This window comes from Acipenser ruthenus, chromosome 10 (genome assembly GCF_902713425.1).
Source record: "Acipenser ruthenus chromosome 10, fAciRut3.2 maternal haplotype, whole genome shotgun sequence".
Lineage (NCBI taxonomy): Eukaryota > Metazoa > Chordata > Actinopteri > Acipenseriformes > Acipenseridae > Acipenser > Acipenser ruthenus.
The window spans coordinates 45,746,863-45,770,038 of record NC_081198.1 but is presented as its reverse complement, the minus strand read 5'-3'; the positions used below and the strand labels follow the sequence as shown (position 1 = coordinate 45,770,038).

Here is a 23,176-nt window from a genome sequence, read left to right as displayed (position 1 = left end):
TGCATCAACATATGAAATTAACTGAATAAGTAAAAGCAAAAACAATAGGCAAGTGCATGTTAATAAACTATAATAATAAAGTGACAGGCAAACTAACATTAACAAAACTAAAGCAAAACAACACTGTCAAAAAGCTTAATCGCTATGTACTATAAAATTAGCTGGAGGGTGTGTTTCGGGCTGTCACAATGGCAGAGGCAAATAATGGGCGTTACTTAGGGTTAACTTAACGTTAATAAATTAATTGTCAAACAAAATTAACACAGCACCCCTACACATGTTACAAAATGCAGCAGCACTATACGACATGAACATTATTTAACAGAATGGTGAAGCAATTCACCAGAACAGGAAACACCAAATTGCTTGGTGACTTGTGTCTGATTCATGTTTTTTTCAAGAGCTCGAACAATTTCCAACTTGGTGTAGCAAGAGAAACAGCGGTGTGTTATGCTGTTTGTTTACATGCCATTTTGTAGCGATGAGGTGCACTTGTGTAAATCAGAATACAAAACAATTAAATTACATGGCGGCGGTTCTGGAAAGATTTAATAAACCAGTCAGTATCCCAAAACAATACTGTAGCCACGGTGATCGTTATCAGTACCAAGAAGGTGTTCTTTAAGCGAAGTTCCTGTTCCTTTAGCCAGAGCATTTACAATGGGAAAAATCAGTTTCACCACAAGGGTGTTCCTATGAGTGGAGACTACTGTATTATTATTATTATTATTATTATTATTATTATTATTATTATTATTATTATTATTATTATTATTTAATAATAATAATAATAATAATAATAATAATAATAATAATAATAATAATAATAATAATAAACAAAATAACTGAATATAAATTTCAATTTAGTTGTAAATGGAAGCCACTTTTCACAATAAAATAATTAACAGTTTGAATCTTAAATCTTGATTGTTAGAAAACAACACCTCCAATGGAAAGCTGTGAGACAATGATCTCATTTCCACCTTAATGCTTTTCCTCCCCCTTTGAGCCATGCAGGTGATCAACATCCCCCAGAACCATGAGAGAGACAGAAAGATCAGTTATCATCCAATAGGGTACATGTCCTCTTCCATTATCACTGCTGAAGAGATAGGAAGCAGCACATTACCTGAAGCAAACTTGTACAGTCACTTGAGCTAAATGTTGCAACCTCACAGCACAGGATTCTAAAGGGACTCAGATGAGCAGGCATTTTGAACACTGGAATATATACAACATTTTATTTATGTATTCATTCATTTATTTATTTACTTTCTTATAATTTCTGATGGAAGAAGTACAAATACACCTCATTCCTGCATGGAAGCATGGAGCTTCATTTTGGGGCAGGTTTATCACTAAGCAGCAAGCTGTCATTTCATCTGTAAAAGGTATGGTTTTCTTAAGGTACTCTTGTAACATACAAAAAATCCTAAATCCTAAGGATTCAGTTGGTTGGAGTATATATCCTTACTGAAAATAAAGTATTTGCAACTGTTTTTTCTTCTTTTTTTATTTTACCAGTACTAAATTACAGAAAAAGAAAAAAAATGTTGTTTGATGTTTTTTTAACTGTAAATACAGTGAAACTGACCATACTACAGTAATAAGCCAATTTTTATTTTTTAATGTGCAATTTGCTGTAGTTTCATTTCATATTGTGTGGTGCTGATTAGGTAACATTTAAAGAGGAAGGCGATTTCCTTTACCTTTCCAGTTAATCAAATTCAGATTCAGCAAGTCTGCTAAACAACGTTTGCATCACAGATGCATAACATTTTATGTATCACTTCCTGAAAATAATAGTCTTTTTTTTTATCATGCTTTATTCTTAATTATGGTGGCCTGTAAGATTATTATTATTGGGGGTCCATCTTAATCTATGGTTCCATAGCATTTTAAAAACATTCTCCTGTTGTATATTGGGTGAGAATTGTACTTCAGCTGTTACTGTTTGTGTTGAAGTTTGGTGGGTAAATGCAGAGAATTGGCCTGCATTTTTGGAAATACAAATGACCCAGCGCTTAGATTCTGTTTGTTTTAGTAGAAAAAAATGATAAAGAGAAGGATGATGGCTATTCTCAGACGACGAAAATTCTTAGAGAGGCTATGGAAGTTTTTTGTCTTTTGGAAATTATTTTACAATACAGTCTTCATTTGTTCAAAGCACACCGAAGACTTAATGTTGCAGGGAAACACTGTGCTGGGTTTTTATTTATTTATTTGTTGGAATGAAAAACAGGTTCACGCTTAAAAAGCACCAGACAGTAAAACAATGATTATCATTCTTTCCTTCACCCCCTCTCCTCCCTCACACAAATAGTCATTTTGAAAGGTGCTAGTCATCATAATCAATACAATATACATTATTAACAACTGCCCTCTTCACTTTCTTAACTAACAGCATAATAACAGCATCATATAAAGAATAAGGGCTAGCTAGGTAGAGAGGTTTAAGTCTAATATTAGACACTTCAGTAAATACAAATGTCATATTAATTATCTAAAAGACATTTGAATGAAGTAAGTATTTCAGTGAAAACAAATAAATAAACCAAACAGGTAACACCATTCTGTAAATGTCAGATTTAACTGACTTTGTTGTCTGTGACACTAAAGGAAGAACAAATATAGGACATGTCATCTAAAGAGAACTTGCCAAGAAGTAAATATTATTTATACATAATTTTAAAACAGACACAAAAGGCAGATTTCTCTAAGGTACGGTATTGTAAGGTACAATAAAAAGGCCATGCAGACGTTTACACATTTTTTAAATGATGAAGTGAGGGTGGCAGATGTGAAGCCTTACATTCTGGATGTAATACTGCGGTTAAGATTAGTTTATTCATGGAAGTTACTCACAAAAACGGTAACATGTTTATTTCTTGTGATTCAATAGAACAGTTGTTTTCTGCCAGGTACTGTTAAATGTCATGAATTCCTAGTGTTTACAAAACTTGTCTTGGCAAAATACCAGTGATAGGAGTGTTTTCAAAAAGGGTGTCTTGCTGCTGAACACTTTTTTTTCACTTACTGTTCAGATAATGCTACACCATATGCTTGTCTTTCTTCTATAGCCCTGTGTTTTAAACCAAGTCTCCACATCTAGATTGTCCTTGTGTACAGTATGACCTATATGACCCAGTGGCAAACATTGCAATTTATTGCTTTGTGTGGGAGGCTGTTTCTTTTCAGTTGTCGCAACTGTGTTAGTGTTTAAAAAAATTTAAACAGTCAAAGGTACCAGGGGAACATTATTCACAATACAATCTATATACTTGTTGTTTTCACAAGCTATTATTAATAGCTACACTGTGTGTGAGAGAACAAAAGAAAAACAATAAAAAAAACAAGCAACATAATATTAAAACATTTTGAAAAGTTGGACACCAAACTTTGTAAGAGTGCCCTACTGTTATCATTTTTTAAGTTATTATATATTTTCTTATTTATCAAGTAAAAGACGTTCCCTTTTCTCTGTCAAAGATATCACATGCTCTCTGTGAAGGTTTCACTTGTACCTATAGAAGGACATTAAGAAGTAGTCAATTAAATCTTCTTTCCACCTAAAGAAAAAAAAGCACTGATGATTAAGTGCTTATGTAAAAGAAGGAAAACCTTTGTCTTACATACCAGTGGAAACCTCTTGACTGTTTTACAAAAACATGCAATCTTGTGACACATACAAATATTTTAAAACCCACCCATTGAAAAACCCACCTAAAATTATTATTGTCAATAACCGTACAGAATATATACATTTTTGGTACTAAAAACAAAATGCAACACTAATCACAGAAAGACTAAGACAGAGACTCTGACTTATCAGAAGACCTGTATTTGGCATTCAGAAAGGAGCTGTGCAGCTATAAGTGGAGTTGACAGTAGTTATTTATTTAGTTTGAAAGTATTTACTGTTGTTTGCAAGAGAGGGCTCTAAAGGTTGTGAAGCATTGTTATCCTATGGTGATGGATGTTTCACGACTGACCCTATAGTGAGACATAACTTCATTGCCTGGTTAGATTACTCTGATACTTGGAACTCACGAGAAGCTGCTGATTAATCGCAAATCTCTTCCCTCCCCCCCTTTTTTTTTACATCCAAAATATTTAAGTCACAGTGCAGTAGTGCTGTTGGTGTGTCATTCCATGCAGTATGCCAAAAACAAAAAAGAAACCCTAAAAGGCATGTTTTTTAGGGAATAAAAGCCTTTTAAAACCTGTCCAGCCTTAGATAATTTCATTCACTCTTTCTAGAACTCTCTTTATTCCCCTTTCGTCCAGAGATCAGTTTTTAGGGGCGGGTTGATAGCTTCCCAGGCCTCCTGGCCTTTTGTTGCAACCCCCACTGAGGCAGCCCTCAGAACCTTTAGAAAGGAGTCTTCTGCGTGTTGCTAAGAAATGGTTAAATCTCAGTTGCTACAGGGGGAAAAAAATAAATAAAAGCGCATTATCAATTGTGCCAAGGTATATCTGGACCACACAGCTTGTTCGAATGTCTCACTTTCTTTCCCTTTCCCTTTCTTTTTTTTTCATTTCAGAGGGCATTACCCAGCCTCAACTTGCCTAAACCCTTGTGGTCACACCTCTTGAAAAGGTTTTGTTTCTCCCGTCAATTGGTATTCAAACCAGGTCAGCGGATTCTGTTTACCCTGTCTCCGCAGCCGTTTTCATTTTAATTTGCACCTGTTGTGCAGTTGTTCGGAAGGCAAGTGCAGGCCCGCGGATTATACAAAGATCATATTATGAACAGATATATGCAGTGTAATCTTTTTGTCCCAAATCTAACCTAAAAAAAATCGTCTGGGCTTTTTTGTTCTTTTTTTTTTCCTTGGGAACCTGTCAGATAAAGTATGCAATATGATATCAATTCTACTACTAAAAGTGGTCCAAGAATCCCTGAAATGCATTATAAACTTAAAATCACTTAATTTTTTAATCACTTCTCTTTAATCCTTTAGTTGGCAAGAGCCACTTGAGATAGCCCTGTTCATAACTTAGCAGGAGATTGCTTTATTAGGCATACACAGAACTCAAAATGAACCTGAAAATTGTTTGTGCTTTTTTTTTTTTTTCCATGGGCCGTTTTTCTTAGCCTTGTTCCCATGATGTCATGGTTTTAACTTTTCTTTTCTTTTTTTTTGGTACGTGTTACTTAAGTGTTGGGTTAACAGTACTTGGCACTGCTGTATGTCTGTGTATGATGCTGTGTTTCTCTAGCTGAGCTAATGCCCTTTGTTTATTACTCTAATCTTTCTTTCGGCTTGCTAAAGTGGACAATTTATGTACTAGCATGTAGGCCGAGAGCCTTGTGAGGGCTGACTAATTCAGAATCAGCCACCTTCAATTGAGTTCACAGACCTTATTTACAGGCTGTCTATTTTAAGAAAAGCTGCCATGTGTCTGGGACCAAGTGCTGTGGAATCAAACAGGCTTATACTTGTGAGTTATTTTAATATTGGTCTTGCCTGTGCATTTTTTGTTTTTTAACTCTAATGCGGTTCGAAAATTACTAGCAATCCAGAAGAAAGGGGTTTCCACTATTCTAAATGAGAATGAAAAGCAAACCAATAGACCATACGAGCTACCACAAATTGTTAGGTGATGGTCTGTTGCCAGGTAGGTTGGTTGATGGATTTTAAAGATGTTGTGCTCTAGTTGTTTTTACTGACAATGTTTTATATTATAGTACTTATTTTATATTCCATGGGTATCTGTGATGGAAGATCTGACCTCATAATTTTTGCTTCACAGGTTAAATACCATTTAATAGATACTGAAATGCATAAGAATTGGCATAACAGTTAGCTGTAGATGCTATGAAAGGTGCTGCTTAATGATATCAGCAGTAATTTCTTGCCTCTGAAAATTAGATGCTATTTTGGCACGGCTCCACTACATCTTACTGAACGCTGATGGTTTAGGCATTGCAATTAACAGTGCAAAAATGCTGGTGTTGGGTGAATATATCAGTGTCTTAAATTATGTTTTTGGTCACACTGGTCTGTAATGACATAGGCACTCATTGACTTAAGCACTCATTACAGTAGTTATCTGGAGGGGAACAACCAATATTGGACTTTTTGTAACTTAAATAATAACTCCCTGCTCTTTGCTTTATCTCTCGTTGCAGTTTTGAACTATGAGAACGTAGTGGAAACAGGATCAGAAACAGATGAGGATGACAAGCTGCACATTGCGGAAGAGGATGGTCTCCTTAGTGCCCTGGAACGTGAGGGTAGTCCAGCGAGCATGCCCAACCATGACTCTTCTCCGCGTGTGAGCCAAGCACTGATACAGAAGGAGGACGAGGAAGATGAGATGAGAGAGAGTGGAGTGGATCACACCTGGCACAGCAACGAGATGCTGCAAACCTCAGTCGATGGTACTGGTAAGAATGCCAGTTCAGTAATATTACGACAAGCGATTTCTCACAATGGTTTGAAATACCACCCTTCTAGACAATTATGACTGTGGAACATATAACAGTAGTGACACATCATGAAATGACAACTAAAAACAAAAGAAAGCCGGGTCATACACGGTTAACGTCACTATTACAACAAAGCTACCCAGATGAACAGACAATTAAAACTCATCTAGTAATACCTAGAAAATAGTATACTATGATGCATACAGACATATGATGCCAAAACATGTATTTATTATGCTTTTTGTTTGTTTGTTTGTTTATTTGTTTGTTTTATTATTTATGATGTATCCAACTCTGAAGATCAAATATGTATTGTAACTCTTTTTATAAAGCTTATTTTTTTATAATCAAACATACTCTGAAAGGAAGAAGTTGGTCTTAGATGCTTGAAAGATAAATACTTTTAATTAGGGGCAGAGGATAGTCATTAAAGGAAGCCAGACTGCTGCAGAAGTCATTAACAATCTTAAATGAAATTTTTATTTTTATGATAGCCATTTACATGTATAATAAGAGTCAATGATTCTTGGGAGCCATGTGACAGAAACAGAGTGTGGCGAGAACTCATGTAAGACACTCCATTTAAATGAGCCGGTGTGAGCTATCCATTTCTGCTAATGAACTAGCTGTGCAGAGTGCTGAAAGGGGAAAATATTCAGGAGTTTAAAAATGTAATATTTAAAAAAAAAAAAAAAAAAAAGGAAAAGAAATCTAGGTTTTTGAGCAAAGGATTTGATAGTGTGTATATTACTAACATGACGAGAGCAAAAAAAAGGATTATGGTTAAAACTCATCTTTAACATAATAATAACATTAGATGAATAACAGAGTATTAGAAAATTGACTAACAAAGGCAGTTGTCAACATTTGTAGCTAAACTATGTGGTGCCCTATTGTCTGCCTTTCAATGTGTTGTATTTTTCAGATAAAGCATTTCTCACATGATAAAATATTTGCCATGTTTTTAAATTGTGCATTGTTTAAATATTCCTTGAAATATTTTTCAAGTTGTTGGGTACTGGGTTTTTCCTTGGTGCCTCACTGTCTACAGTGGTACCTCAGTACATAGCTTTACTCTGAGATAAGACTACTTTTCTCTTGCTTTTTCTCCTGTGCTTTGGTACTTTGTCTGCAGGATGCAGGTTTTGAACTGAAGAGCACAGTGGAGTTCTTACTGTGCTTTTCCGGTTCCAGCACAATCAGAGTTTTGTGTTTGGAATTGTCCTTGACATTCTTTCATCCCACAATGGGGTGGACACAGTGTGCTGGAAACCATGACATCATTATCACTGACAGAGATTTTAAATAAATCACCTGCGTTCTTCTTAGCCTCTTTTCTGCTTATTCAAGGGTTCTTAAAGAAATAAGGAAAACAGGGACTTCTTGTTTTTAGAAAACTCTAATCCAGGAGTAAACAGCAGTATAAACAGGAATATTTTCAAAATAAACAGGATAGAGGCTGTGTGGTCCAGTGGTTAAAGAAACGGGCTTGTAATCAGGAGGTCCCCGGTTCAAATCCCACCTTAGCCACTGACTTGTGTGACCCTGAGCAAGTCACTTAACCTCCTTGTGCTCCGTCTATCGGGTGAGTCATAGTTGTAAGTGACTCTGCAGCTGATGCATAGTTCACACACCCTAGTCTCTGTAAGTCGCCTTGGATAAAGGTGTCTGCTAAATAAACTAATAATACTGATGTTAAATAAACAGGTTGAATTATGGTAGGTGAAAGGTAAAATGAGTTTGTAAAATGAGTGAATTACCTTCACTCATTTTACAAATCTGCATATATGATACAGACTGTTTGGAAGGCTACAGACATGGTATATTTCAACCCAGTCTCACTAGAGAAACGTTAACAGATTAACGTTTCTGCATTTTTGCATTGTGGAGGGAAAAACGTTACGTGGGTAACATTTTCACTTTCAACCACAATGCTTCGCGGCAGCTTTTGTCAAAATTCTGTTTTTATATTTATTTTCTGTGAGCATTAGTGTATGGATAATCTTGTTTGCTTTTAAACCAATTAAATTGTTACAAAAAGATTACTATTTTTTAGTCCATTCATTTTAATTCCGTAAATGGTCTTGTTGTACTAGTGCTAAAATATACACTGCCTTTTTTCTTTATATGTTTACCCGAAACCTTGCTTAATATAATTTTAGGAAATGACATGTCAGCACTGTACTTGCATCCAGAGCGCATCTGCCAATGAAAATATAAATATGGCTAAAAACAAAACAGTATTCGGTTCTACAGAGCCCCTGCCTATTGGCTGAGTGCCGCCGAGCAAGCAGGGATGTTGAAAAGAATTGTGGGATATGTGGGATCGCGTCATAGAAGCAAATGTATATTTCAAGGTTTTAAAAAGACATTTCCCAAAATTATTTTCAATGTCCAGCCCCTGTCCATTGGCTAAGGCAGCACATTCAAATGTCAAACTACACAGATAAACACAGAGCATTTAGCTTATTTGTTTTTAAGCTACTGAGCGTCGATTGCAGCGTACCAGTGACTTAGTCCACATCAAGTGAACTAAAAAGCGTCTAGAAAATCCTGCAGATCTGTACTAAGTTAGTCCTGATTGCACCTTACCAAACAGCAAGTGGTTTAGCTAGTCTGAACAAGTGGAACAAGTTAGCCAGACAATGAGGACTAACCCATAATAAGTCTCTATAAGTGCAGATGGAGATTCACGATTTAAGGTGTAAAGACAAACTCAGACATCTTGTACATCGTCATTACGAACATTTGATTAAAAACATTGAGGATATTGAAAGCATCGGCAAAAAAGTCAGAAATATGAAAAAAGCAAATACAGTAATACTGTAGCGATCTTGGTTCCCGCAGGCAGGCGCATCACACTGGGCGAGGCGATCCACACACAGGCGGAGGGCGGGCGCGAACCTGGGACCTCTCGTATTAAAGCATAGTGCCGATACCGCTGTACAAAAGAGCCGGCTCCTTTGCAAGGAGTGTATATTGGGCTTATGTCTCTGTGTGTGTGATTACATCACCTACCAGCCCTACTGCTGCCTTACCCCGTGCACGCTACACTCTACCCTGCCAGCCTCAAGTCCGCCCCGGACTTGCTAACCAGGCTACAGTCCGACGAGTGCGTGCTAGGGTACCTGCGTCCACTTCCGACACCAACCACCTACTAGCCCTACTGCTGCCTTACCCCGTGCACGCTACAATAAATATAGGCTTATTAATGATAAAAGCGTTTTTATTAGGCTACATTAGGTGTGATTCGGGCAAACACATTTAAAATACATATTCATCATCTTTATCGATAGGCCTAATTGTACTTGTCTTTTTGTGCACTTTCCACACTAGCGGATCATACTTGCATTTTAACTTGCCGGTACCCTATTGCTGCATTGACACTGAACATTAAGTTCTAAATTTGTTGTTCATATAATACTAATTATACATGTAACGTTTCAGTCGGTTAAATTAAAACATCAAATATGCAATTTTTAAAATTATTATTATTTAAATATAGGAGTATCTTATTGTGTGGCACTTTATTACAGTTTTTGCATTTTTTTATGAATAAAACCAAACCAGTCTCTTCAGAATATTTTATTCCTCAACCATAATAAATGAGAAAAAAGGAAAAAGGTGCCACATATTTAAATTACAGGCAACATTCTCAGTCTACCTAGAAAGTGTATAATTGTTTAATATTGATATAATGATATAACATACATAGTGCAATTGTCAATTTTATTTAATAATTTAAAATATTGTATATAGTTCTGTATTCTGTTACATTTTAGTGATGCCTTTCACTTGAGACACTGGGTTATGCGGGTCTACAGTACCGTGCACTGAGCATGAAGCACTTCATGTGACTCGGCATTGGTGAGCGAACCTTACTGAACAAAATGCTTCAAAAGGCTTCACTTTTTAATAATTTTCAGACGTCATTTCATAGAATAATGGAGCTGTCTTTGTTTTAAAATGCGCTGTACAAGTCTTATACTTCATAGTACTAAGTTAGTCTTATACTTCATAGTACTAAGTTAGTCCTCCTGAACAGGATCATCTCACATCCGATTTGGTACGCTGCAATCAGGATCTTGTTTAGTCCAATTTAGCGGATGATCCACCTGTGGTGATTATCTTCTGGTGCGCTGCAATCGGGATTAACAAGTGTACTAACTTTAGTCCAAGCAAGTGGACTAAACCTGCTTAATCCACTAGTTAGACGCATCAAGTGGACTAACTTTGGTATGCTGCAATCGACCCTGACTGTCTCTGTTGAACCGAATACCTTTTTGTTTTTAGCTGTATGATATGTCATTTCCTAAAATTATATTATACAGTACTTTTTTTTGTAACAATTTAATTGGTTTAAAAGCAAACAAGATTATCCATACACTAATGTTAACAGAAAATAAATATAAAAAGAGAATTTCAACAAAAGCTGCCGCAAAGCATTGTGGTTGAAAGTGAAAACATTACCCATGTAACATTTTTTCCCCCAGAAAACAGAAATGCAGAAACGTTAATCTGTTAATGTTTCTCTAGTGAGACTGGGTTGTTTATTTTCTTTCGTTATTTAGTTGAAAATGTCAATGAGGAAGGAAGTGCAACAGTTTGAACATTACCAACATTATGCAAAAAAAAAAACTGCAGTCAGTTGCTGTTTTCCCCTCAGTCACTGGGTTTGTGTGCCCTCAGATGGAAAGCTTATGATACGTGTGACTCCACGCAACCAGAAATCACATGAGATGAGCTAGGAGGAACAAACACAATAGCTATATTTATAACCAAAGCCTATCTTCTCGGAAATACCTTGATTTAATTTAATAAGATATTGTGGGAGTCGTTAAAAGTAAGAGCCAGCTAAATTGATTGTCCGTGTTAACCAACAATGCCCTCCTTTTTATTATCGTCAGAATCTCTTTAATGACAAGGTTAGGTATTTATTCCTCAAATATTTAAGCTGTGTTATTCACATATCTGCAGTGCCTGTGTAAAACTTGGAGGCTTTTAGTATCATCGCAAAAAGCATTAACTTGATTGCTCGGACCACTTTTTTTTTTTTTTTAAGTTCTTTATTTTGATTAATGCAGCCAGTCCAAGTAAAAAAAAAAAGAAATTGCCTATTTCAACTATGGATCTGTCCCCAAAGTTTCTTTCTATCTGAATATCTGAATTAATTTAGATTTCACCATCACATGGGTACAAGCAATACTATTGTTCATGCCTGCGTACTATGGTAGACAATTCTTGTATTAATCTTTGCTTGGCACCCCCAAGTCCCCAGTGTTCCCTCAAGCTCTTTTACTGCCTGCTGTAATGTTTAAGGTAAATAAGTCTCTGTCTGGCCCGTATGATACTATTCATTAAGAATCCTGAACAAAGCCATTGCAGACCAGCACACAGCCATGCTTTCATTTCTTTGTACCTTTGGCTGAAGGCTTCATTGTCACGTTCGCTGTTTTGTACACTCCGGTACTAAATGTCAGCCTCTCTCTCTCTGCTTTCACTATAGATGAAATGAAAGATGAGTATGACACTATGGGGCCTGAAGCCACACTTCAGACCACTGGAAACAACGGTACAGGTAAGTTGACTTCACAAACTGAAATACATTTGCTGAACATAATGTTTACACTTAATTATTAAGGTTCTGCAACTCCATTTTCTATTGCTCTTGTGAGTATTGGTGTTTAAAAGAACAACGTTGTGTCCATAGTAATAGCTATTACTTCATATGCCATTTAACATCTCTTTCTCTGGTATTACCAATTTTAGTGTGCACCATTATGCTTTATTTGATGGAACACAGACTTTTTCAAGGGTATTACACTTTAGTTGCTATACATGAAGGTGATTTCCGCAATGCAAATAAGTAGCCTAAAAGCCATCTTTGTTGGGAAGTGTCCTGATTGCACTGGGGTTTATTGGTCTCAAGTAAGTGTTTACATATTTAATTTTAAAGTGTTGGCCCAAATTCAAAATATTTAATGTATGCACTTTGAAATATTACCAAAATGAACACAATTCGTTACAAACAAGAATTGATGTAACTAATACCGGTAGTCAGGCCTAAACTGAATATAGGCTGTCAATAAAGTATGTACAATATAATCAAAGTAGCTCATCTTTTAATAACTGAGCAGACACTGGAAGTGAGACTCCTTTAATGAGGGTACAATGTATTTAGTAGACTAGTTTTAGTGTCCTACAATACAATTAGACATTTTAGACAGGTTGACATTTTCAAATTTTTCATTTTCATTTTGACCTTGACCTTTTACAAATTGGATCATAAAATATTTACAACATGATAAAGTACAATCCACTGTAAATACTTTTGAGAGTCCAGACAACAATCTAATGAAAAAAGTAGTAGTAGTAATAATAATAATAATAATAATAATAATAATAATAATAATAATAATAAAAGAAAAGTAAATGGTACCTGTTCAAGGATTTTAATTTGCTATATTGAAACCTTATGAAGGGGAAAACCTTTCAGATTACCATAGAGGAAAACAGAACTAAAACTTGGCAGGTTGGCAGGACAGGCAGTTTTTGGCCTATAATCAGTGTGTACCAATGAGGGCCTGTCATTTCCTGGCTAATGAAGGTTGTGGTATTGTATTAGCTTTGTTTGCGATTAGGGGCAGCTATCTCTGTTTTGCAGCTCTGAGTTCCTGCAAGAGCTAAAACTGAAGACAAAATTCAAAGAAAAAGTTGGTGTCTTAAGCTATTTTGAGTTTCTATTCACTGTTTGGTTTAATACAGCAAATTTGAAATGTCACTATGCCTGACTATACTTTAGATTTAGATTTTGTAATTGCTCTTGAAATCGTTCTAATCCATTTATCGTACTTGCTACGTGCTCTTAATGGACTTTACTCGTATAAGCAAATATTTTTACTATAAGTTTAACTGCTCTTAGTGGAACTCACTCTTAAACGTAATTATTTACTGTATTCCTTATTTGCTCTTAATTGAAATTGATCTTATTTTCTGCTGATTTGATTGTACTTTATAACTGCTCTTATCTGTAATGTGATATTCTATAATGCGATATTTTGTAATGTGATACTTTGTACTGTGATATTTTGTAACAACTGTAAGTTGCCCTGGATATGGGCGTCTTAAATAAATAATAATAACAATTACTAGGAAAGAAAACATAGGGCCTTTTAATACCGAACCCAAAAGCTTTGAAGCATCAAAAATGGTCATACATATCAGTGTTAATGCAGTAAACCAAAACTAAAAAAAAAAACATATATCTATACTCCTTGAGATTCATAATTTAGCCATCATAAACAAATGTGTGTTCATTTAGACTATGATGAGTGAACAATATTTGGCAAACTAAGCAAATCTGATTTTCCCATAAACATTTGTAATGTAACTAGCAATATGTTTAAAGGAAAAGGGTTATCTTCAAAAGCTTTTCCAGCGCTTAAGATGGTACTCTTCTGAGATTAGCTCATATTTCTGAGTTTAGTAGCCATTATCTGACAGGATAACACAGTAACTTAGATGTATACTTCTAAAACTACTGCCTTAATGGTTTTCTTCGTCACATTTAGAGTCACTTTTAGAATCGTGTTTTCAATATGTTACATAATAATGTTGCATTTTTCAGTCAAGTGATTAAAAATACATTGCTGTTTCTTTTTCTCTTTTCAGTTAAGAATGGAGATTGCACTTCAGAATTTGAGAAGTATTTTGCCAAACGAAAGCTGGATGCTGGAGAGAGCCATGTGGTCAGTATTGCAGAGTACCTACAGCGAGGTGACACAGCCATTATTTACCCAGAAGCCCCCGAGGAATTGTTCCGCCTTGGCACACCGGAGGCCAATGGGCAAGAAGAAAATGGTAAGAATTTTAGAGCATGTACACAACAGTCATACTGACACATGCAGCTGTTGCCATTATGAATTCATCACATGCCTGGGTGTTTACCTTCAGACTTGAAGAACAGCTGCTGAAGCTTGCAATCAGATAGTGCACCTCAGACTTTCGATAAAAAAAATAAAATGGTGAGACACAATTTCTAGATGTTGAATGCACAATAAAAAAATGGTGGCATTTAGAATTAAAGTCATTTCATCAAATAATGTGCATTTTTTAAAAACTATATCTGTATCTGATACTTAAAGTTCATTACTTGAAATGGTTATAGTGATATTTAAATGAGTGGCAGATCTTGATAAAAAGCTGCTGTGCTATTTAAATTCTGACAAGCTTTGAAGCAATTCTTAGCTATAAGCCATTGAGCCTTGGGAGAAACAAGTACCGGTAATGGTGTGGCTATAGCAGATTAGAATTCGTCAAAGTGAGATAAAATACATAAAGGTTTCAATTTAAAGTTAATTTTCATTCCACCATAGATCATTTGGAACCAAAATAAAATAAAAATTCAACTGGATGAATGCAAATGCTTAATTGATTATACTGACAGACTGTAGGTGATTTGTACTGACTTCACCAGGGTGTGTACATTCAGGGGTAAAGATGCCAGCTTGAGACGATGGCACTCTGCAGAGCAGATTGCAGAGATACCTCCCATACCATTCCGGGCAGCAGGCCCATTAGCTGCCACTGATTCGCTGACCTTTTGGCCTGTTGTTTCTCATCCCCACCCCCTCTCCATTTACTCTATGTAGACCTACCACCTGGAACTCCAGATGCTTTCGCCCAACTGCTGACCTGCCCCTACTGTGACCGGGGCTACAAGCGCTTGACATCACTCAAGGAGCACATCAAGTACCGCCATGAGAAGAACGAGGAGAACTTTGCCTGCCCCCTGTGCAACTACACTTTCGCTTACCGCACCCAGCTTGAGCGACATATGGCCACACACAAGCCTGGGAGAGATCAGGTGAGGATCATGTGCTTCTCTTAAAAAAAATAAAAAATATTGGGATTTTCTTCTGATGCACGATAACCCCTTGGAGAAAATATGTAATTTTGATTGGCAATCATTATTAATTTTTCATGGCATTTTGAAGATGCAGATCTTTAATGTAATAGCTTTAATTGAGGCCTAAATGGTTTTTTGATGGCCTTCTCTGATATGATTTAGCAGTCTTATGTTCACGATCGAATGATTGTGTTAATTTACAATTTAGAAATTGTAGCTCCTCTTTAACTTCACTTTACTTTAAGCTTTTATGTTCCTTAAAATCTGACTAAAACAGCTTCTTCTTAACTATTTTATTAAACATTCCCATTTATTGTATTTACTTTTTTAAAATGCAGAGGCTGTAGAGAGTTCACTAAACCAGGCCGCTGTTATGCTTGATATAAAGGAGTAAAAAGAATATATGCAATAAAAGCCTGCCAGATTACATATACATATCCAATCCTAATAAACAATATGTAGATAGCTTCTCATCTTCCTATCCATATATCCATAATATGCCATATCTTTCATTCAGGTTCCTTTTCATAAGTGCAGCTTAAACAGGTGGCTTGAGATACTTCGTTTAACTTTCTCAAATGAAACATGCTCAGTCTAAAATAAAATTTACAAAACCATTTATGCTATGCACAGAGGCCTATTCTTGTGCTCCCTAGAGAAATTTGCCTGAAAACTGATGTTGATATATAAAGTGATAGAGTGTTATTGTAAACCACTTATTTAAATGTTTGATATACCATTTAAGCAGTATTCCATATCTTCTGCAGTTGACTTTAGCTACTGAATATTTTTTAACTTCAAATTGAAAGATTTTCTTGCACAGAATTAACCCTAGAGACTCAATCTCCTCCAAAATAAATAAAGCCTTCTCACCCATCCATCTTAAAGTGATCTTTGCTAGCAACCAATAAATAATTGATTTGAAAAAGTATAATGTTTTCATATGGGTTTATATACTTTATCTGTTTAAAATGTTTCCTGGCAAGCAAAAAAAGTTGTTTGTACCTAATATTTCCAAAAAGATAAAAAGGAATTATTAAGCTATCCTTTCTGTATGCGTAACATCCCTTTACACCCATGAGTTATGGAGAATAGACCTGGCATTGCAAGATCCCCTCATTTGCTTGTGGCATTTACAATTAGTACATTCAAATGATTGTATCATATTAACAGTGGCACAACTAAAGTTTACAGTGGTCCTCTGAGGGAAATGGGGGGGAGACAAAGCAGCTGTTGCTGTTTGTTTATGCAACTCAGCAACATACGAGCGGCGGTCCCTCATTGGCGCTTGGCGGGCCGGCTTCTGCTTGATCTTTGAAGGTTGCTGCTGTTTGAACAAACCTCCCTGTGTCCTGTGTAACACCATCTGTCTCACCAGGAATGTGGGAAGAGTCAGCACACCCCAGCAGTTGTTAGCCTGTATCTGGGGCTGTTTCCTTGCTAAAAGGTCTTTGTGTTTTCTAACTGTTTAACATGCTCACCTCCCACCTTAAGTAATGTGGCAGGCAAATATATTTGTATTCAGAATTCAGATTTGTGGTTCATTTAAATTGCAAATTTATAAAGACCAGCTTATTGTCAAACAAACAAACAATAGTTTTAACCTACGATATATATATATATATATATATATATATATATATATATATATATATATATATATATATATATATATTCTAAATATGTTAAAATAATTTAATTTATGGTAGTATGAGATTATCTTCAGTTTAGAAAGGAAAGGATTCATGATTTGATGATTTTCACCAAAATAGCTCTCAATTGTCCCTAGTTGTAAGGAACATCCCAGAATTTTACACTGGGTATTTGCTGTATGACCAGATGGTGGTTAAATTTAAAATCTAAAGAAATCTAAAAATACAACCTAGTTTAAACAAGAAAAAAAAAGTCCAATTTTGTTTAATTTGCTAGCCAGGAAGTTGAAAGGTATGTGATTCACTCTGTTATCATTTCCTCACTTGTACTGTCACATTGGTGTTGGAAGTAGAAAGGCAAGATGGTGTGTAGTAAGCAAGCCATTCGGCTGGTCCGCAGCAGTTAACTGTGACTGTTTACAGAACTTTCTCTCTGAGTTGTTTGTGTAAAGCTGATGTAAATACCTTCTCTTCAACAGCACCAATTGTTGAACCAGGGAGCTGGCAATCGCAAGTTCAAATGCACAGAATGTGGCAAGGCCTTCAAATACAAACACCATCTGAAGGAACACCTGCGGATTCACAGTGGTGGGTAGCAGGAGTGCTTATGCACATTCTTTGAATATTCATTACCTTGATTTAAGATTGTACTGTAGTTCATAGGAATTATACTTACAGAATTCATTAGATTTTTTTCCTACTGTCCGCGAATGACTCACCTTTACTTTGTAATGCAATTGGCAACTTAAGCTAAAAGGGGATCAGAAGATTTCCCTCAAACTATTTTTAAAACAATTGAATCTAGTAATTTGTATTCTGTGAGATAGAAATGGCAAGTATCACTATTGCTTTGTGTTTTTTTATTAGTATATGTACAGTACTGTACATTATTCTTGCTGTTGTTTATGGAATATATTGATGTTTTTTTATGTAAAAATATATAGTAATTTATTTTAATTAATTTTTTTTCTTCTTAGGTGAAAAGCCATACGAGTGCCCAAACTGCAAGAAACGCTTCTCCCATTCTGGCTCCTATAGCTCGCACATCAGCAGCAAGAAATGTATTGGCTTGATCTCGGTAAATGGAAGGGTGCGGAACAATATAAAGACAAGTTCTTCTCCTACTTCTGCTTCGTCTTCTCCCACTAACTCAGCCATCACACAACTCAGACATAAGCTGGAGAATGGCAAGCCACTCGGCCTACCAGACCAATCAGGTCTTCTAAAAATTAAAACAGAACCACTAGATTTCAATGACTACAAGCTCATTATGGCCTCTCATGGGTTTGGTGGGTCTGGGCATTTTATGAATGGAGGAATTGGACCTACTAGCCCATTGGGAATCCATGCTTCATCTCAAAGTCCAATGCAACACTTAGGGATGGAAACACCACTGATGGGATTTCCTGCCATAGGGAGCAATTTAAGTGAAGTGCAGAGGGTCCTCCAAATTGTGGACAACACAGTATCGAGGCAGAAAATGGACTGCAAACCTGATGAGATCTCAAAGCTTAAGAGTTATATGAAGGAACTTGGAGCTCAAGTTGAGGAACAAGGACAAGGAGTGACTTCTCCTGATGCTCCACCTGTTGGTCTTCCAGTGGTCAGTCATAATGGTGCCACTAAAAGTATTATTGACTACACACTAGAAAAGGTCAATGAAGCCAAAGCTTGCCTCCAGAGCTTGACCACGGACTCAAAGCGACAAATTAGCAATATTAAAAAGGAGAGAATGAATCACATATTAGACCTAGGTACTGAAGATAAGATGCATGAGAACAATAACCTCTTTACCCCCTTCTCTTGTCAATTCTGCAAGGAGACCTTTCCAGGTCCAATTCCCTTACATCAGCATGAACGCTACATGTGCAAAATGAATGAGGAGATCAAGGCAGTACTACAGCCCAATGAGAACATGACTCCCAACAGGCCTGGGGTGTTGGGAGAGAAACATGCTCTCTTGCTTTCTTCCATGCTCTCTGAGAAAGTAGTGACAAGCCCCATCAACCCTTACAGGGACCACATGTCTGTGCTTAAAGCATACTTTGCCATGAACATGGAACCCAATTCAGATGAACTACTGAAGATTTCCATAGCTGTTGGCCTCCCTCAGGAATTTGTGAAGGAATGGTTTGAGCAACGAAAAGTTTACCAGTACAACAATTCCAGAACTCCACCAATGGAACAGAACAATGCGGAGGTGGCGCTGGCTGCCACCAACACTCCCACTAAAGACACTATGTCAGCCAGGTCTCCTATACCTTTAATAAAGCCTGTGGACTCTATTACTTACCCATCCATAGCAGAACTCCATAACAATGTTAATAATTGTGACACACCTCTCAGGCTTACAAAACCATCCCAGTTTACTGGTGGTAAACAAGTTGGTGAAAAGTTGGACCACTCCAGGAGCAATACTCCTTCCCCTCTAAATCTTTCCTCCACATCTTCTAAAAACTCCCACAGTAGCTCTTACACTCCAAACAGCTTCACTTCAGAAGAGCTCCAGGCGGAGCCATTAGACTTGTCTTTGCCAAAACAAATGAAGGAACCTAAAAGTAGTATAGCTGTAAGAAACAAAACTAAAGTTAACAGTGTTAACATTGACCATAACAGTATTTGTTCTCCCTCTGAGCACATAGAGGAGCCATTGAACTTGGCCTATCTCAAGAAGGAATTTGGTTCACATAACAACCTTGACAAAAGCACTAATCAATTGTTCAGTATTAACCCATTCGGTGCAAAACCTTTGTACTCATCGCTTCCGCCACAAAGCGCATTTCCCCCAGCCACTTTCATGCCCCCGGTTCAGGCAAGCATCCCTGGGCTGCGGCCATACCCAGGGCTGGATCAAATGGGCTTCCTACCGCACATGGCCTACACTTATGCAACTGGAGCAGCTGCTTTTGCTGAAATGCAGCAAAGAAGAAAGTACCAAAGGAAACCAGGTTTCCAGGTAAATATTAATTTCTGCTGAACAAAATGTAATTTTTTTCATGCTCATTCTGTTATTACTGTACAAGATGAAAAAAACGCTCACCTGTAATACTCACAAACCAGTAAAGCACAGAATATTAACAGATGTTATATAAATGTTGAATTTTAATTCTTCTGTATGCTTCATTAGTGGTATCACCATATAATGAGTGTTTTAGAGGTTATAATGTGAGATTTAGGTGTTGCCAGACTGTGCGCTGCACTGTCTCTCTGAACAAAAGTGACAGCATTGCATTGCCAGATGTTTAGATTCTTCCATTTTAACAGTACATCTGCCCTCTTTCTAAATGTGTTTCGGCCAATTTAATCTTGCTCAGGTATTAATTAGTGAAATCTCAACGCGAGTGAAATGTAATATCTGTGTAAAAGTGAAGGTGTGTTAGCTGACTGACTAATGTCTTTGGCCCATGTTTTTAGAAAAAGCCAAAATGAGCTTCAACATGCAGATTAATAATGCACAGCTCCGTGTTCATTACTGCCAAATGCTGAAGGCTGTTTAACATAGAAGGAACCATTTTGATAAAAAGTATTAATAATGTTTCCTATTCTAAGTTATTAAATTAGATTTTAAAAATACAGCTACAGGCATTTAGCTAAAATTGATTGCAAAATGATAGTGCTTTATTCTTAAAACCTGTGTAGTAATGTCCTCAGTATTGTCAGGCCAGAGCAAGCGGTCATAATGAGGACACTCCTGCTACTCAGTTCTGACCATTTAGTGCACCTCTTTGATTTAGACATAACGAGATAGAAATTAGGAGACTGTGGCAATCTTTCACTTACTATTATTATCTTTTAATGTTAGAATATTTTTTCCCCATTAATTTAAGTTAGCCTATCAGGTTAATCTTCCTATGGAAGAAAAGATATATATAGAATGAAGACCCTTTGAAATATAAAATTTAGAATTCTAGCATATGGAATACAGACATGTCTAATTATATGCAGAGTTACACTTCACTGGCAATAACCTGTCTGAACATTCTTTTGATGGAATGTTTCTTATCATCTGACAAAAGTATCAACGTTTTTTTGTTTTTTTCTCCCACCATTGAGTCTTTAGTTTTTAGCAACGTGGACTTTATTACTAAAAAGGGTTTGGAGTACAAAAGCATTATTCCATGAATATGATTAAATGCACCATGCCTCTGAGGTGGCTCCAGAAGGATGTTTGTTAAGATGGTTACAATATGTCTGTTCAGTTTCTAAATGAAACACTAGAAGGCGTCTATTTTTAGATGACAGGTGTGGATTTAAAAATGTGGTTCTCTTATAGGGGGAGCTGCTTGATGGAACAACAGATTATATGTCAGGCCTGGAAGACATGACAGACTCAGACTCCTGTCTGTCCCGGAAGAAGATTAAGAAGACAGAAAGTGGTATGTACGCGTGTGACTTGTGCGACAAAACATTCCAGAAGAGCAGTTCCCTCCTAAGACACAAATATGAGCACACAGGTATATACTGTTCTGGACACTTATTTTACCTGATGCCTTTTTATGTTTTGTCTTACTAAACCTTTTTTTTTGTGGTAACTTTACCTCCTTACCAAGTTTCTTTTAAACTGACAGATGGAAATATCCCCCAGAAATGATATGGTTGATTTTCGAAAACATTTTGAAAAGTTATAATATTTAAAAATGTGATTTAAATGTTATTCCTATGCAGAGAAACCTGAATTATTAATGTTCTGAAAAAGTGTTTGTTTGTTTTGTTTAAATTAATTGTATTATAAATATGCTAGTACATGCCACCTTTGGTATAAGGCTTTGGTTTACCATTGTCACAGCTATTATTCCCTGACCTTATCTAAAATGTAAGTTAATATAAAACTTCAAAAGCTACCAGTAATAGTTGTATGATGATGGTGAAAAACAAGCATATCTAGTATAGTACTGTTTCTCTAAAACAAATGTAGAAAATATTATGTCTATAGTATACACGTGTAGTGAACCATTTTGATCAACAATTTCTTTGCATTCCACTATTTTGTCCTAGAGCATCACACAGACAAGAATGTGCTGGCTTGTCTATTTTTGAACCAGGCTTCAAGTATGGCAGCTATGGAAGGTGTCGAAGGCATTCCAGTGCTATTTGTAGCAAGGAATTGGCCAGATGTGTGTGTGCTTGGCAAGGGATCTGGGTTCCAAGCCCTAGTCACAAGCTGATTGAAATGCCAACGGAGAAACTCCGCTTTGTGATTTGTGTTAAATAGACTCCTATATTTCCGGTAGTGCTGAGCAGTAGTAAATCCAACTGGCATGCAATCCCAGTACAGTTATATACTTTACTATCTCCAGCACCTTGCAATTAATACATTTAGCAAGTACCTCACTATGCTATTTTGTAACTATGATGTAATGAAGTAACACTAAATCAATGTTAAATATTAAAGATATCAAAACATGTTAAACATAGAAAGGTGGCTATATTGCAAAGGTAAATAGAAAAATAGTGGTTTAAAATGCTGATGCTATTAAACAAATTAACCCAGGTTTTCTAATAAATCTTTTTTTCTATTTATTTTTCCATTTTTTCTTAATGTTTTCTTTGTATCTTTCAGCCATGGCATGCGTTTTTAAAATAAGTGTTGTCACCTAATTATTTTCATCCCTTTTCCAGAGACAGGGGGCTGTTGAATTTTTTGTATTTTTCATTTTTTGCTTTGTATGTTCAGCTCCATTCAACCCTTTAAAATGAATTGTTTAAATAATAATAATAATAATAATAATAATAATAATAATAATAATAATAATAATAATAATAATAATAATAATAATATGTACTGTAATTTGTCGTGTAAGTCTAAAATAACTACAAGAGTACTCATGTTTTATGTATTTATTTATTTATTTATTTTGTCTTCTCAGGTAAACGGCCACATCAGTGTCAAATTTGTAAGAAAGCATTTAAACACAAGCATCACCTTATTGAACATTCGCGACTGCACTCAGGCGAGAAGCCGTACCAGTGTGACAAGTGTGGCAAGCGCTTCTCGCATTCGGGGTCCTACTCGCAGCACATGAACCACAGGTACTCCTACTGCAAGAGGGAGGCAGAGGAGAGAGAGGCAGCGGAGAGGGAGGCCCGGGAGAAGTGTAGTCTAGAGCCAACAGAGCTACTGATGAACCGAGCATACTTACAGAGCATCACTCCTCAGGGGTACTCCGACTCAGAAGAGCG

General features: G+C 36.3%; 1 protein-coding gene across 9 annotated transcripts in view; it reads left to right on the top strand.

Annotated features, from left to right (window-relative positions):
- The window catches only part of LOC117407441 (zinc finger E-box-binding homeobox 2-like), a 76,435-nt gene that overhangs the window by 51,509 nt on the left and 1,750 nt on the right, over positions 1–23,176 (top strand). For 3 of the 9 annotated variants that reach the window (XM_059032367.1, XM_059032366.1, XM_059032368.1), the window contains 9 exons: positions 4,545–4,635; positions 6,137–6,394; positions 11,943–12,014; positions 14,108–14,296; positions 15,088–15,302; positions 17,476–17,584; positions 17,974–19,952; positions 21,270–21,450; positions 22,864–23,176. The exon at positions 22,864–23,176 is cut by the window's right edge and continues 1,750 nt beyond it. In XM_059032367.1, the coding sequence (XP_058888350.1) occupies positions 4,545–4,635; positions 6,137–6,394; positions 11,943–12,014; positions 14,108–14,296; positions 15,088–15,302; positions 17,476–17,584; positions 17,974–19,952; positions 21,270–21,450; positions 22,864–23,176 (3,407 nt within the window). Of the gene's footprint in view, positions 1–4,544; positions 4,636–5,361; positions 5,446–6,136; positions 6,395–11,942; positions 12,015–14,107; positions 14,297–15,087; positions 15,303–17,475; positions 17,585–17,973; positions 19,953–21,269; positions 21,451–22,863 lie in introns of those variants that run through there. The other 6 variants (XM_059032370.1, XM_059032369.1, XM_059032372.1 and 3 more) reach the window with 4 other exon arrangements.